At 43.7% G+C, this 14,014-nt stretch overlaps 2 protein-coding genes and 1 long non-coding RNA gene across 6 annotated transcripts; 2 read left to right on the forward strand and 1 right to left on the reverse strand.

Annotated features, from left to right (window-relative positions):
* The first annotated feature begins 118 nt into the window (after window positions 1-118).
* On the forward strand, window positions 119-2,761 carry LOC309527630. Its single transcript, XR_014217271.1, has 2 exons — window positions 119-186; window positions 1,806-2,761. It is a non-coding gene; the product is annotated as an uncharacterized lncRNA (long non-coding RNA).
* On the reverse strand, window positions 2,629-6,785 carry ALYREF (Aly/REF export factor; the record flags this gene model as incomplete). 2 transcript variants are annotated; one of them, XM_082214440.1, is made up of 6 exons in its annotated part: window positions 2,629-2,943; window positions 4,125-4,296; window positions 4,557-4,620; window positions 4,892-5,039; window positions 6,058-6,189; window positions 6,555-6,785. In XM_082214440.1, the coding sequence occupies 6 exons, from the start codon at window positions 6,783-6,785 to the stop codon at window positions 2,929-2,931; spliced, it is 762 nt and encodes a 253-aa protein (XP_082070566.1). In that variant the 3' UTR covers window positions 2,629-2,928. The 2 variants fall into 2 exon arrangements, with proteins under 2 accessions (XP_082070566.1, XP_082070567.1); XM_082214441.1 differs by having other exon boundaries at window positions 2,889-4,296.
* Window positions 6,751-10,172, forward strand: ANAPC11 (anaphase promoting complex subunit 11; the record flags this gene model as incomplete). 3 transcript variants are annotated; one of them, XM_082214443.1, is made up of 3 exons in its annotated part: window positions 6,751-7,072; window positions 9,543-9,686; window positions 9,772-10,172. In XM_082214443.1, the coding sequence occupies 3 exons, from the start codon at window positions 6,751-6,753 to the stop codon at window positions 9,915-9,917; spliced, it is 612 nt and encodes a 203-aa protein (XP_082070569.1). In that variant the 3' UTR covers window positions 9,918-10,172. The 3 variants fall into 3 exon arrangements, with proteins under 3 accessions (XP_082070569.1, XP_082070570.1, XP_082070571.1); XM_082214444.1 differs by having other exon boundaries at window positions 6,923-7,097; XM_082214445.1 differs by lacking the exon at window positions 6,751-7,072 and adding an exon at window positions 7,116-7,565.
* Between the last annotated feature and the right edge of the window lie 3,842 nt (window positions 10,173-14,014).

The raw sequence follows: 14,014 nt of genomic DNA on the forward strand, positions 1-14,014 counted from the left end.
AGCAGCGGCAAACGTTGAGAGTTCCCTCATCCACACTACGTTAAGTGACCATCGCACCCTTCCATTGTTCCTCCTATACATTTTCAGCTAACAGGAATTGTTTTTGCCACCTCCCCACATGACCGAATTGCCCTCACCCCATTCCTTCCCCCGTCCTTGTTTGGCGAGCCTCGCTTCCTCATAAACGTAAGTATACTTAGGATTTTAGCGGTAAACACAGGGCATCTCAGCAGAGGATTAGGGTACTTCTCACCGCCATCAAATAAAAACTTTAAATTGTTTCACGCGGAGCTGACGTGCAAGAATACGATACACGGATGTGGAAATGCCGTTCAGCTTTTTGGGTAAACACATAAGAGCGGACCACTGAACAGTTAGGAACTATTAGGCGTAAGCAACTCTTAACGCTTTCTTAAATACAGCCTGCGTTTATGAAGGCATGATCCATTCCAGCGAGTGTTGGGCACACATAGAGAACACTCAGAACTGCTGCCCGATTAAACTATGCCAATAGATTTTTATTAATTTGCACTACATGAACTGTGTGCCCACCCATAAACAAGTCCAAATCAGGCAATAGCCCACCACCTCATTAAATTTGTTTTTCAAGGAACAACAAACTTAATCCCTATGGTATTTAAAATACTGTAATCCTAACAAACAAAATGCAGTTCTTGCAACTACTAAAACGTAGTGTAGCATAGTGGTGTTCTATAGATGTTTAGCTGCAACTTTAAAATGTACCTGGAAAGGGCAGTAACTCTTTGCTAAGTATGCACATGTGCAGCATGTATTAAAACAATTGTTAAGTACCATATATTCCCTATTAATTCTGTAGTGTGGGGCTTTCCTCCATTGCCCTTCAGCATATTGCTAAACAGAACCAAAATGGAGTTAGGGGTTAAGAATCTCAAAAAAGCTGGTACTATTCTGAAATGAGAAACTAGTCTTTTATAAAATGAATATCAGTTTAAGCAAAGGTTCTACTATACATACACAACAGTCCCCGTTAAATGGGATGCAGGGAACTGATGTATTTGTATATAAAGTTTATATATATATATATATATATGCAGGTTTTGGTGTCTTCGGGTGTCTTCCCGTGTAAGAGTCGGGGTGTCTGGGCAAGACACCCAGACACCCCGACTCTTACACGGGAAGACACCCGAAGACACCAAAACCTGCATTCCTGTACCCGTGAAAATCTATATATATATAGCCTCAATGCAATTGAGCATTAATGTTCTAGGCAGGGTATAATTTCAACTAGCTATGAATACAAAACAGAATGCACACAAGTATCCGGAAATAAGTTGAAAACTTGTTCTTAAAAATATAATTAACACAACCTTCTATGACTATCTGAATTTTATACAGAAAAGTTATTTTTCCTCATCACTTTAAATTGGGAATGGCTAACTATGACTACTAGTCATGTTGGCTCTGGTTAGATAAAGAGCTGGGAGTTCAAAATCGGGAAGGTTACTATTCCCACACCCCCTTCCAGTCATATTTTCTACACCAATGAATCACCGCATCCATCATCACCGCATGCCTTAACTTAGCCAATGCCAAGTTTTCCCAACTGAAATTTTCACCCAGTATTTAGTATCATAATAGGTATTTATGGAGATTAGTTTGATCTTGACAATTTGTTGCACATAATTAGTGACAGATCACAATGTCTAGCAAGTATCTACACTTCTTGTATGCAAAGCTTTCCCCCTTTTGGTTTTGTTAAATGTTTTTCCTTAAATAGAAATGCAATGATCAAAGATACTTCTGTAATTTTGGTACTGTTTCAGATTGATGCGTTCCTACTCTCACCTCCAGCATTAGGAAGCTGTGGTGCTGAAGTGAAAGTGCCAAAAACCATGAAGACACAGATTCTTTCATATCCGAAGCTGATAACTGGTGGGGAGAGAGAAACCTGCATGCTTGGGTGGTGGCACTGGTACAATGTCTATGAATGGCTTGAGGTTAATGCCCACCAAACATAGAAGATAAAGATCCCCTTCACCCCACCACAATATTACAATATGTACTCTGCCTTCTGATCTCACAAGACCTGGAAATGACTACAGTATATTATAACCCACTATATCAGCAGTAGTGAAAAAAGACCATAATAAATGCCACCAAACAGATGTACTTGAAATAAGAATTCAATAGGGAATTGCAAGTTGAAAGACTAAATCTTTACTTGGCATGTTGGAGTCACTGGGTTTTCACAGCAACTTATTTTACAGTAAAAATACTGAGGTGGGACCAGCACTGTACTTTGGAATCAAGTGTTAAATACAAAAACGACTTTAACAAGAAATTTACTGCCTCTCATGACCACTGGAGACCACCATCCTCTCCTTGCAAAAGCAGTCACACCGGTTGGCTTTAGCACAGACGAAGAAGAGTCAGCACACAGGAGATGGGGAATATACAGTTTACAAGCCCATACGGAGGCAGAGTGGAGAGAGACCTGAGAGAACAGAATCCCTCCCCGTAGGAAGGGCAATCAGCCCCAACTCTCTTGCTAGGGGCCTGCAGCCAGACACCTGCTCCTCTACCCGTCTTGGCTTCTGCAGCCCCAAGGCTAGGTTCCAGCTGCAACAGGAAGCAGACATTTACAGCTCTAGACACATTTCTATTTTATTACTGCCAAGGTGAAAAAGCCATCTTGGCCCAACAGGCAACCAGTAAAATTTTTCCCAAAAATAACTCGGTACAAAACAGGTCTGTCTCAGAATTTAAAAAAAAAGAGAGAGAAAGAAAACTTTACATGAGTTTGAAACCTATTCCAGAACATAAAAGTAAAACAAATTCCATTCTTGATATTAGTAGCCGCTGCCGCCATCCACCCTTCTTCTCCCACTGGGGAACATGGAATGAGATGTCTGCAGTCCTTCCCATGCACAAGATGCGCCAACAGCTTTAACTGGTGTCCATCTAAGAGAAAGAAAAGAGTTTTAGTTGGCTGCCACCAGCTAAGTACCAAGACAAGAAATCCAGATAGTCAAGGGCACTTCCCCAAGCAGCACAGTACAACCAGAACCTGTGCAGTGCTGTTTAACCATAACAAAATGCTTTTAAATAGCTTTTCGCTGCATCATTAATTTCTGTGCATGTAGGCAAAGTTATTTAGCCAAGAACATGCATCTTTATACCTCAGTGCTGAGGAAAATAATTCTCCAATTTTCACTAACAGCAAAAAGTGAATAGAATTCATAACAGCCTTTCCCAACTGATGCCCTCCAGATGTTTTGGACTACAACTACCAGCAGCCCCAACCAGCACAGCCAACAATCAAGGATGATGAGACACTTAGTCCAGCAACATGTGAAGTGCAGCAGTTTGGGGAAGGCTGCAAACATGGCATGTACATAAATCTCCACTCAAAACTGTAAGCAGTTACAGAATACTAGAGAAAGCTTAAAATCTGCATCCAAGTTGTATTTTGTACTCAGGAAACAGATGTCAGAATCACAATTAGCTGGCCTCTTCTATTAACTAGCATGTACTTTACAGTCCTGCATATTTAAATTTAGGTTTGGTTCTTGGATTTCAGTTCCAAGTAATGACTCATGATGGTAGCAGGAAGATGGCATGCAGCAAAGTCTACCCAGATTGACTTCTTTACAGGGCAGAAGTGTTAATAAAGAACATCCATCCATCGCTGAATTCAATCAAGAGTAGCTGTGAAAATAGGATTGTGCAGCAGGACTATGAAGCATGCCTAGAGCATGACAGCTGATATAGCACAGCAGAACGTGATACACTTCACAACCACAGGCTGTGTCCTATCAAAGATACCAAATCTAGTGAGTCACCAAATTCACCAGACTGAGTAGCACTCCACAAGAATCATAGTTTGCTACACTGTAGGAACTGACTCCACAGTTACGCAGCTAATTCTTGCGCACACAGGAGGGAACACATGGAAATCACTTGGAAACTAAACAAAAAAACTACAGACTGCTCTGCTTTAGTGCTGTGCTACCTCCAAATGTCTTACTTTATGTGAAGTTGCATTTTTTCTCACAGATGACTAATGCATGTATGCCAGGCTCTGCCATCAGGCTCACCTCCCTCTCCCCACTGCCATCCACCATCCCTCAACTATTACTTACCCTGGCATTGTAAGCATCCAACTGTGCATCCAATTCTTCTGCAGAGAGCTGCTGTTTGGAACTCCTGCCAGCACCTCTACCTCTGCCCCTGTTGCCACGGCTGCCTCGTCTGCTGCCACCGCCAAAGCCACCCGAACCACCACGGTTTCTGGTCATGCCTCCTCTATTTACACTAAAAAGCAAGAGATAAGACTGAATTACAGCAACCTACAAATAGAAACTGCATTACAGTAACCCACTGAAATAAATTTCAATCTACACTCTTCACAAAGAACTTCGTAGAGAAGCAGAGTATGGTAATGTTAACATAACTACAATTTAAAAATCATGCTCCATGTTGTAAAATGACAAATGAACAGGGTCTGCACTAAAATTGGAGACATCCATATAGTTTATTAATCAATGTGAAACATCAAAAGACAAATCTCCTACCTCTGTATTGGTCTCCTCTGTGTATCTATCTGTGATGTAACCAGCTGGATGTTCATGGGACGTCCTAGGAAAAATAAAAAGAACAAGTGTTTACGGCAACCTTGTAAGCAAGTTCATAAAAATTGCTGACCTGCAAAAAATATATCGGTCTGCTGACCCGAGAGTGAGGCAGGATAGAATTTTTCATCCTTCCTTCACCTGCCTACTCACTTACCAGCATAAAATTCCATGCACTTGGTCAGCATGTTACTGTCGCGTATGTGTATGAGCAGAGTTCTCATTCATACCTTCTCCCACCCACTGAGTAAATAGCTAGGTGAACATAAAATACATACCATCCAGGGGAACTCCGTTGTACTGTTTCATAGCCTTCAGTGCATCTGCCTTTCTCTCAAAATGGACATCTGCTGTACCTAGACTACGCCCAGAACGGTCATAGTGCACTGCTGCCTTCTTCAATGTCCCAAATTCTGCAAAAAGCTCCTAGAAAGCGAGAAAGCAATATCTCACATATGCTAGGACACAGTAAGAGATTCTTGCAAAATATTAATAAGAGATGGGCCAAAGACTAGAACAGCAGACCTTTCTGTTCTCCATGACATTTTGCTTTTTATTGTAGCCTCATCAGAAGCAGTAACAAAGTCTAAACTGCATTTAATTCCTTATTTTATAATTACATTTATATTCCACCTTTCCACTGAGGACAAAAGGAGCACGTGTATTTCTCTTCCTCCCCGTTTTATCATCACACATCAACTTATGAGGTAGGTTAGGCTGAGACAGTGACTGGTCCAAAGTCATCCAGTGCGCTTCGTAGCCGAGTGGGAACCTCGTCCCCCAGGTCCTTGCCCAACACCCAGGTCCTTGCCCCAGCACTACACCTACACTGGCCATATCTGTGCACTACGTCTCAGCTAATACATTAGGATATCCTTAGTTCAAATATAAAACATTAAAGTTTCCTATACTTATATCTCCAAATTTCCTACAAAGAAAAAAATAGTTTTGCACCAGTACCTCAGATAGGATGCGAAGGGAATTTGAAAGACAGTATACAGACCTGGATAATATGGCTAGAACAAATGCCATGAAATAAGCTTTTTAAAAGGCTCATTGGATTGAGGTCTCCTGTCAATCAAGAATTTCAAGAGGCACCTTTCTCTTCTTAAGACAGTGTCCACATGACTTCAATTTCATAAATGCTTTTATATGTACTCAAAACAGGAGCACCAGAATATGCTAACTAAAGCTGCATGCCATCCCAAACTATTGGGGGGGGCGGTTTAAGGACAATTACTTATTGTCCCGTTACTGCTCTTTTCTGGAAACTTACTGTTGAAAAAGGTTGGGGAAATGTAGTAATGGGTCAGGGAAAAGTTAACACATTACACAAGGGAAATCTAGAACAGCAATAGGAAACTGCAACGTGAGTAAAATAAACGACCAGCTACAACTATCCACTCCTCTTGGCTCCCTCTTATTAAAGACAAGGAAAAAGTACCTGTATATCTGCATCCGATACTCCAAAATCCAGATTAGAGACGAGCAGCTTCCCGCCTGTCTCGACACCAGCCCCAGCACCGAAGCCACTCTCGAAGAGATCGTGTTGCCACTTTTCAGGGAGTTGCTTTGGCTGCGACGAGAGAGAAAACCCGATCAGTACAACGTAGAGTCCCACATCAACGGCGGCCCCATTGTTCTGCATTTCTACTCAACCCGGAGGCGGAGCGGGGGAAACCCCTTCACTTCCTCGCCCCGCTTGCCGTCAACAAGCGCTCCGAACTGGGCCTAGGCGCGCCGGGACCCAGAAGCAACTCCTCCCGCCCAACCCTCTTATCTCCGCGTGGGGGAGACCCCCCTCGACGCTCCCCGAAAGAGACAGAACAAGTCCCGAGTCGCCAGGGTCCCCAAGAAAGTTCACAAAACAAGCGGCCGGAGCCCAGTTCCACCCCGGGTAAAGGGGGGGCTTCGTCCGCGCCCGCTCGCCCAGGGACCTACCCGGCTGTAGGGCGCAGGCCTGTTCCTGCCGCCTCCCCGGGACAGGGCGCCTCTGTTCCGGACGGGGCCGCCCCCGCCTGCTCGCCCAGCTCCGCCTCGCCCGGCTCCGCCGCCTCGACCCGCAGCTCCCCTTCCACGGCCTCGGCCGCCGCCGGCTCGGCCGCCGCCGCCCCGCTGGCTCCGGTTCAGCTTGATAATGTCGTCCAGAGACATATCCATTTTGTCGCCCATGATGGCGGCTCCCTCCGGCTCCCGGGGCCTACACTTCCGGCCGCGCTACACCGGGGACCGGATGCGGATGAGGCGGGGAGGACGCGAAAGCCGAGCGAGACGAGGAGGAGGAGGAGGAGGGTGGGGGCGGGGAGAGAGAGAAAGAGCGCGCACGTGCAGTCTCGGCTGGGCGAAAGAAAGAAGAGGTAGCAGCAGGCGCCGTTGTCGCGCGAGGCTTTATGGGAGCTGGGCCCGCAAGGAAACATGGGAAGTCCCGTCAAGGGGCGGGACTTCCGGTACAAGGGGAGGTGAGCTTGGGTGCGGCGGTTGGAGGTGCGGCGGAGGGTTCCGTTGAGTTGGGTTTTTATCCTTGCTACCCCAGAGTCTGCCTGTTCTCCTCGTACCTCTCTACAGAGGGTTGGACTAGATGACGTTTGGGGTTCCCCTCCTATCAATGCTCCCTTACTGGGCATTACACCTGGAATTGGTTCCCAGGCCTTCTAAATACTCCTCTTCTGTGAGCTCGACCCCTTAGTCTGCACCCCCAACTGAACCGAAACTTGTGTATTTGCATTTGCTCGCATTCATACTTTGCTTCCATCTCTACTTTCTGGTCTTTCTGTCGTTTCCCTGACTGCTGAAAGTTAAGACGGTATTCTCTTTGGAGCGGCTACTTTTATATGTCTTGTTCCTCTCTCTTGCTTTAGAACCTCATAAAATGATACAGAAGTGACAGTGGTGCAATATTTTTATTTAGACTGTTATAAGAATTCTGAGAATAAATCTTCATAAATGCACAAGGTAAACACACATATAGGGATGCGGGTGGCGCTGTGGGTAAAACCTCAGCGCCTAGGACTTGCCGATTGCATGGTCGGCGGTTTGAATCCCCGCGGCTGGGTGCGCTTTCGTCATTCGGTCCCAGCGACTGCCAACCTAGCAGTTCAAAAGCACCCCCGGGTGCAAGTAGATAAATAGGGACCGCTTACCAGCGGGAAGGTAAACGGCGTTCTGTGTGCTGCGCTGGTGCTGGCTCGACAGAGCAGCTTCGTCACGCTGGCCACGTGACCCGGAAGTGTCTCCGGACAGCGCTGGCCCCTGGCCTCTTAAGTGAGATGAGCGCACAACCCTAGAGTCTGTCAAGACTGGCCCGTACGGGCAGGGGTACCTTTACCTTTAAACACACATATAAGTATATAAACCACATGTCTGAAATAGTACAGGAGAGCAATTCCTGAAGCCATCTTGACTCTTAATAACCCCAACTATTTCCTCTGCAGAAGGAAATAGATTGGAGAAGTGTTTGCCAGGAGTTCTTTTTGCTTACAAACCCTGTATTGACGGCACATTTGTATATGAATAGGGTGGGCCTGTGAACTAGATGCAAAAACCAAAGTACTAACCATTTCAAAAGAATGGCAAGATTGCCCAGGTCTTGCAATCAGTAAAACATCAGATATCCTGGCAATCAGTAAAACATCACATATCCTGGAGAGAAGCCACACCCTCAAATTTCTGTGGTAGACAACCTCTTTCTGTGATGTGTGTTTGATGCTTTTAGAGTAGTCTTTGGCTAAGAGATTGGGCAATGTCTATTTAAAGGGATTTGCACACCTTTGTTCTGGGCCTCACCTCCTTGAAAGGAGAGCGGAACTGGTGCAACAGAAAAATAAAGATCTGCCAACCCCCAATTTTTTCTACAACAGAACTAAAGACAATGCCACAAAACTATTTGCTACAGATTGGATGTTAGGAGAATGGGAGGGGGACCAAAAATATATTCAGGGGCATATTTTACTGGCCTGTTAGTTGTAGTACGTAAGGTAAAGTGAGATAAGTAAAGGAAAATGTAGTCCTTTTAACAGTGCTGGAGATGTTATGTTTTTCTCTTTGCCTTTCAAAGAACTCAGGTGCTCCATTTATTTATTTCTATTGTTTAATATCCTTAACTAATTAAGTTAAAATAACTTCTTTTCCTCTCCCCATTTTGTTTGTTAGCTTAATATCTAGCCTCAGAAAGAGTAATGGTGGACTCAAAAGCTCCCTTTCCCTATTTGATGTTTTAGAATGTACTAGTAAAGATACTACTGCTGCTTTTGGACAGACACGTTTACCTGCAAATTTTGTTTGCTAGAAAGCAGTGACAAAATATCAGAGCTAAATGTCTGCAGTCACCTGAACTGCTGCCCCCAAATCTTATGCCTAATAGACCTGTCTTAGTTTGGGACTTCACTATAGGAAAATGGCAAGTCACATTTATGTAGCCATCTGCATTGTTGTGCTCATATCTGTAATAGCTCAGCCTTTCCTATAGTGGAGTTTTAAGATAACAGTACAGCATAGAACTGATAAGGCGGTACACCTAAGAATTGTCCTAGCACTCTTGTAAACTGAGAAAGTGGCCAAATGTTCTTATCTTGCTGTTCCCTATCTGTAAATTTGACATACTCTCGAGTCTTCTTCATAGTGTGAGGTGTTGTTGTTGCTGTTTAGTCATTTAGTCGTCCCCAACTCTTCGAGACCCCATGGACCAGAGCACGCCAGGCACTCCTGTCTTCCACTGCCTCCCGCAGTTTGGTCAGACTCATGCTGGTAGCTTCGAGAACAGTGTGAGAGTAGTGTGAGGTAGTCAAGGTATTTGAGAGAAATTGTGCAAAAATTCTTAACATCTTTAGAGAAATGTGAAGAATGTACAGTTCTGAAGATTGCAGTCTTTTTAACTTGGAAGATCTGCAGAAACAGAAAATGTCTTATTCGACCTTTTACTTCTTCCCTCAGGTGCTATCTTAAGCTTTGAACGTAGTCTGGACACAATGAAAGTGAAAATCAAGAGCTGGCATGGCGTTGCCTCTTGGCTCTGGGTTGCCAATGATGAGAACTGTGGCATTTGCCGGATGGCCTTTAATGGCTGCTGCCCAGACTGTGAGTATCAGTTCACTGGGATTTTCCTTAACCTTTGTGCACCATCTTCTCCCAACTTTGCTCTAATGGAACCTATGTTTTGCAGGTAAAGTGCCTGGAGATGACTGTCCCCTAGTGTGGGGCCAGTGTTCCCACTGCTTCCACATGCATTGCATTCTCAAATGGCTTAACTCCCAGCAAGTCCAGCAGCACTGTCCAATGTGTCGACAGGAATGGAAGTTCAAAGAGTGACACTGGCAAGATTTCTTCCTCTCCCCAATACCTCTTTGGCTTTTGTGGACTGATTCCCCCCCCCCCCACTCCCTTCCCCAAGCTTGGCGAGCTTGCTACTTTATAATGCCACACTTACCTTCATCCTCCCCAGAGCTGCTGAAGAGAGAGGTGGATGTGGGAACACAGCTACTACATGTTACAATATCCTATGTTTTTTCCTCTGTTTGTGCTGTGATCACAAGGTCTCTACAATGTATGAAGTATAAAGCTATGCTGGTTATGCTGGCTATGAAGGTTAGAATAGCTATGCTATTCTAGAAAAGCTATGCTGGCTATGAAGGTTAGAATATCAGACAGGCAAATGTCATGAGAGATTTGTGCTATTTTACAACATCTGAACCACCTCGTTAACGTTTATGTCTGTGTCTTGGTGAATTGGCTTGGTAATGCGCATGAGGTGCTTGCAAATGAGGCCTGATTTCAGGGAGCTGCTTTGCTCAGCTGCACGAAAGGTTAAGAAAGCTGTTCTAAATCTTCTTGTTAAACTTATACCCCAACTATTGTAGTCTCTTTAAAATTATTTGTAATTTATTTGTAATTATTGTTTCACAATAAGAACAGCAAACATCACCAACTATTGCATTCTGAGGCGTGAAGCAGTTAACCTCTTTTCTGTTCCTTACAAGTAGCACTTATATATGAACAAGGATTCTTGGTTTCCTGTTGCTATGTAGCCCCACTGATATCAGTATAGTTTGGTCCAGGATCTAAGCTTTGGAGTGTAAATAGTGTCAGAGATTGGGGGTTGCTCTAGGCTTGTGTCCTCGTCTTACTACACATTTGGCCTGCAGTACGATAATATGTTTGTTCCCAAAAGGCTGTAATACCAGATCTTTCTGATTGCCAAGTGCTTGCCCACAGTGAGTTACCATTTGTACATGGGATGGTTCCAGTAAATTTTGTGAGTCATTCCTTTAATGTTCCTGCCTCCTTCTTTCATCCACATGGGGGTTCTTCAAGAGTGCAGTTTTCTTATCTGTGGCCAATGCAGTGGAGGTGATCAGATGTGACCTGTGGGGAAGGGGGATGTCCTCATTCTCCTTAAAAGCTTAACTAAAATTACTTTTAATGGGGAAAATACTAACTTAGCTGTGCAGCCACACAGCCTACAGACCAGCTGTTTGTGATGCTTCATCCTGGCTGTTGGGTGCCCAGTCCTTTCTGCTGTGTACGCTACCCCCGCCTGCAATGTGTAATTGGCGCCCCTTTATGGCACCCAAATGAGAAGGTGGTGTTAGTAAACGGTTCCAATCTGTGACCTTTTGAACACAGAGCATGGTATTGCTAGCAAAATGGTAAGCTTACTCTCCTAAAGGGAAAATTTCCAGAGGCAAAAAGGCTACCTCTCAGCACCCCCAAAGCCCTCCCCAGCTTTGAGAGATGTGTCCTTTCAAAACAACCCCGCTCCAAAACAGTGATAGACTCAAAACAACTTTAAAAAAGGCCACAGAATTTCACTTCAGTTAACCTATGTTCTACCTCAGTGTTTCTAAAATACAATGAGGCCCCACTTTTACACCAAAAAAGTTTATTCTAGGGTGCAACAGGGTGAGAAGTGCCTGCCTGAAGTATAGCCTGCCCTTTGTGTTTTCTCGTGAGTCACTGTGTTGTATCTGTTTACAGATAGGTAGCCGTGTTGGTCTGCCATAGTCAAAATAAAAAAATTCCTTCCAGTAGCACCTTAAAGACCAACTAAGTTAGTTCTTGGTATGAGCTTTCGTGTGCATGCACACTTCTTCAGATACACTGAAACAGAAGTTGCCAGATCCTTCTATATAGTGAGAAGGTGGGGAGGGGTATTACTCAGAAGGGTGGTGGGAATGGGAGATTGGCAGATAGCTGAGATGAGCCTGTTGACGACTCTTAACGACTGTAATAGGTCTTACAGGAAAAGGCAAGGGGTGAGAAGGTGAGAAATGGCTTAGCCATGTATAATGGGATAAGAATCTGTGTTGTATCTGTTTTGCAGATACGCCTGCAATTTATGCAGGGGTTATGTTCTGGGGATCGCTCCTAAAGGCAAAGTCATATAGTCACAATGTGTTGGGTTCAGTGGCAGGTGGAACTGCCAGATATTTTTCTTGAGAGATATTTCCCCCTTTTTAATTTTTATTATTGCCAAGTGCGTAGACCTGAATGGGAACAAGTTAAATGTGTGTAAGTTGTGGGCTTACTCTGCTAGATGAGGGCTAGCGCACAGCTGCAACTCATGCAGAGGCACAGTGGGCAACAGAAACCTCTGAGAATTCTCCCATATGTGAGGGAATGATCCAGCTACATCCAAATGCAAAGATGTTGCAGAATTTCCTATCGCCAGCAGTGGCTGGAAGGAAGCAATGCAAGAGCAGAGATGCCAATGTCACCCTCCTGTTTATTATTTAGACTCTGGAATATCTTAATTTATTTCTCATTATATCAAATTTGGTGATTACCGTTCAACCTGTTTATATAGTTACTACAAAAGCAAGAGTTACAGGATTATTCTGTCTAAAATTCTTCACTTTGTTCTCGGTCCCCCAAGAGTTCTGCAATGGTGCTGGTTGACTCCTTAGCTCCAGCTACTTTGTCCAATATATCAACTGAGGTGCCAAGTATGGTTCATGCTGTCATTTCAATCTGCAGAAAGTGTTGGCGTTGTTACAAAGTATGTGTCTGAACCCAAATGCATGTCCAGCACTCACATGGATACACAAGAGGTTTAGGGTCTTTTGCTAGAATTACAACATGTGTCTGTATGAATATGTGTTTTCTCCTAACCCCTTGCCCACAAAAAGTTCTTACACAAAAGACTTAAAGAAAACTCGGTTTATTGTTATATGAAATGAAAGTGACAGAAAATATATACCGTATTTTTTGCTCTATAAGACGCACCAGACCACAAGACGCACCTAGTTTTTGGAGGAGGAAAACAAGGAAAAAAATATTCTGAATCTCAGAAGCCAGAACAGCAAGAGGGATCGCTGTGCAGTGAAAGCAGCAATCCCCCTTGCTGTTCTGGCTTCTGTGCTAGCTGCGCAGCCTGCATTCGCTCCATAAGACGCACACACATTTCCCCTTACTTTTTAGGAGGGAAAAAGTGAGTCTTATAGAGCAAAAAATACGGTAGATCTTGCTTCAGACAGCAAAATTACAAATTAAGCAGGCAGCAAATTCTACAATGCATACCTTGATCTAAAGAGTGAAAGAATCCGCAAAATCCTTTAGAAAGTGATTGTGACAGTTTTCCCACAGAACCCACACTAATAGTCAGGAAATGGAGGAGGAAGGATATGCCTGTCCTTAAGGGAAAGTGAGTGTGGGTTCCTTGAGAGTACTAAGTTCCTTGTCTGAGCTTGGAGAGCTAACTAACCATTGAAGACCCAAGATTTTTGCACTAATTTTAGGCTATGCATTCTAATGGAGAAGGGGGAAAGGCTTTGAGATGAGCAATTCCTATACTTCCAATCCTTCTATTATTTCTTCCCAGATTTTCCTGCCTCTTTCTCATTTTGTTTATACTGCTTAATGTAACACTGGAAGAATATAATCCTAGTAAGCAATGACTAAACTAGTTACCCTTGTTTGCTTCCTGTCTTACAGTTAATCTTATCATTTTATCTGTGCCACACCCATTCTTTAGCAGGTGTTGATTAGATTTTACTGGGGTGGCGCTGTGGGTTAAACCGGCAGTCCAATTAGAATTTAGATAGCACCATGGTTCTCACCTTTTCAAACCAATCTGTAAAAAAAAAATTCTAAAAAGGGCACTTGTCCAAATTAGTCAATTTAACTCTATAAGGGATCATTCCTGCTAAATCAAGGCATATATACCTTCGTGTATCTGGTGTTTTTACGGATTCTGAAGCTTCTCCTTGGTAAAATGAGTTTTAACACATTTTAAAATGGGTAGGGAAGGTTGGTAGAGTGCAGAGTGCCAGGTGGGACAAGGAAATGTGGTCATAAATTGATCTAATCTAAATATTGGACTACACAATAGCCTGATCTATTAGAAAACATAAAATGCATGAGAATCCTCCATTGGGGTGTAAAGCAATAAGACACTATACATTAAACAT

The sequence above is a fragment of the Podarcis vaucheri genome, assembly GCF_965113315.1.
Source record: "Podarcis vaucheri genome assembly, chromosome: 2".
Lineage (NCBI taxonomy): Eukaryota > Metazoa > Chordata > Lepidosauria > Squamata > Lacertidae > Podarcis > Podarcis vaucheri.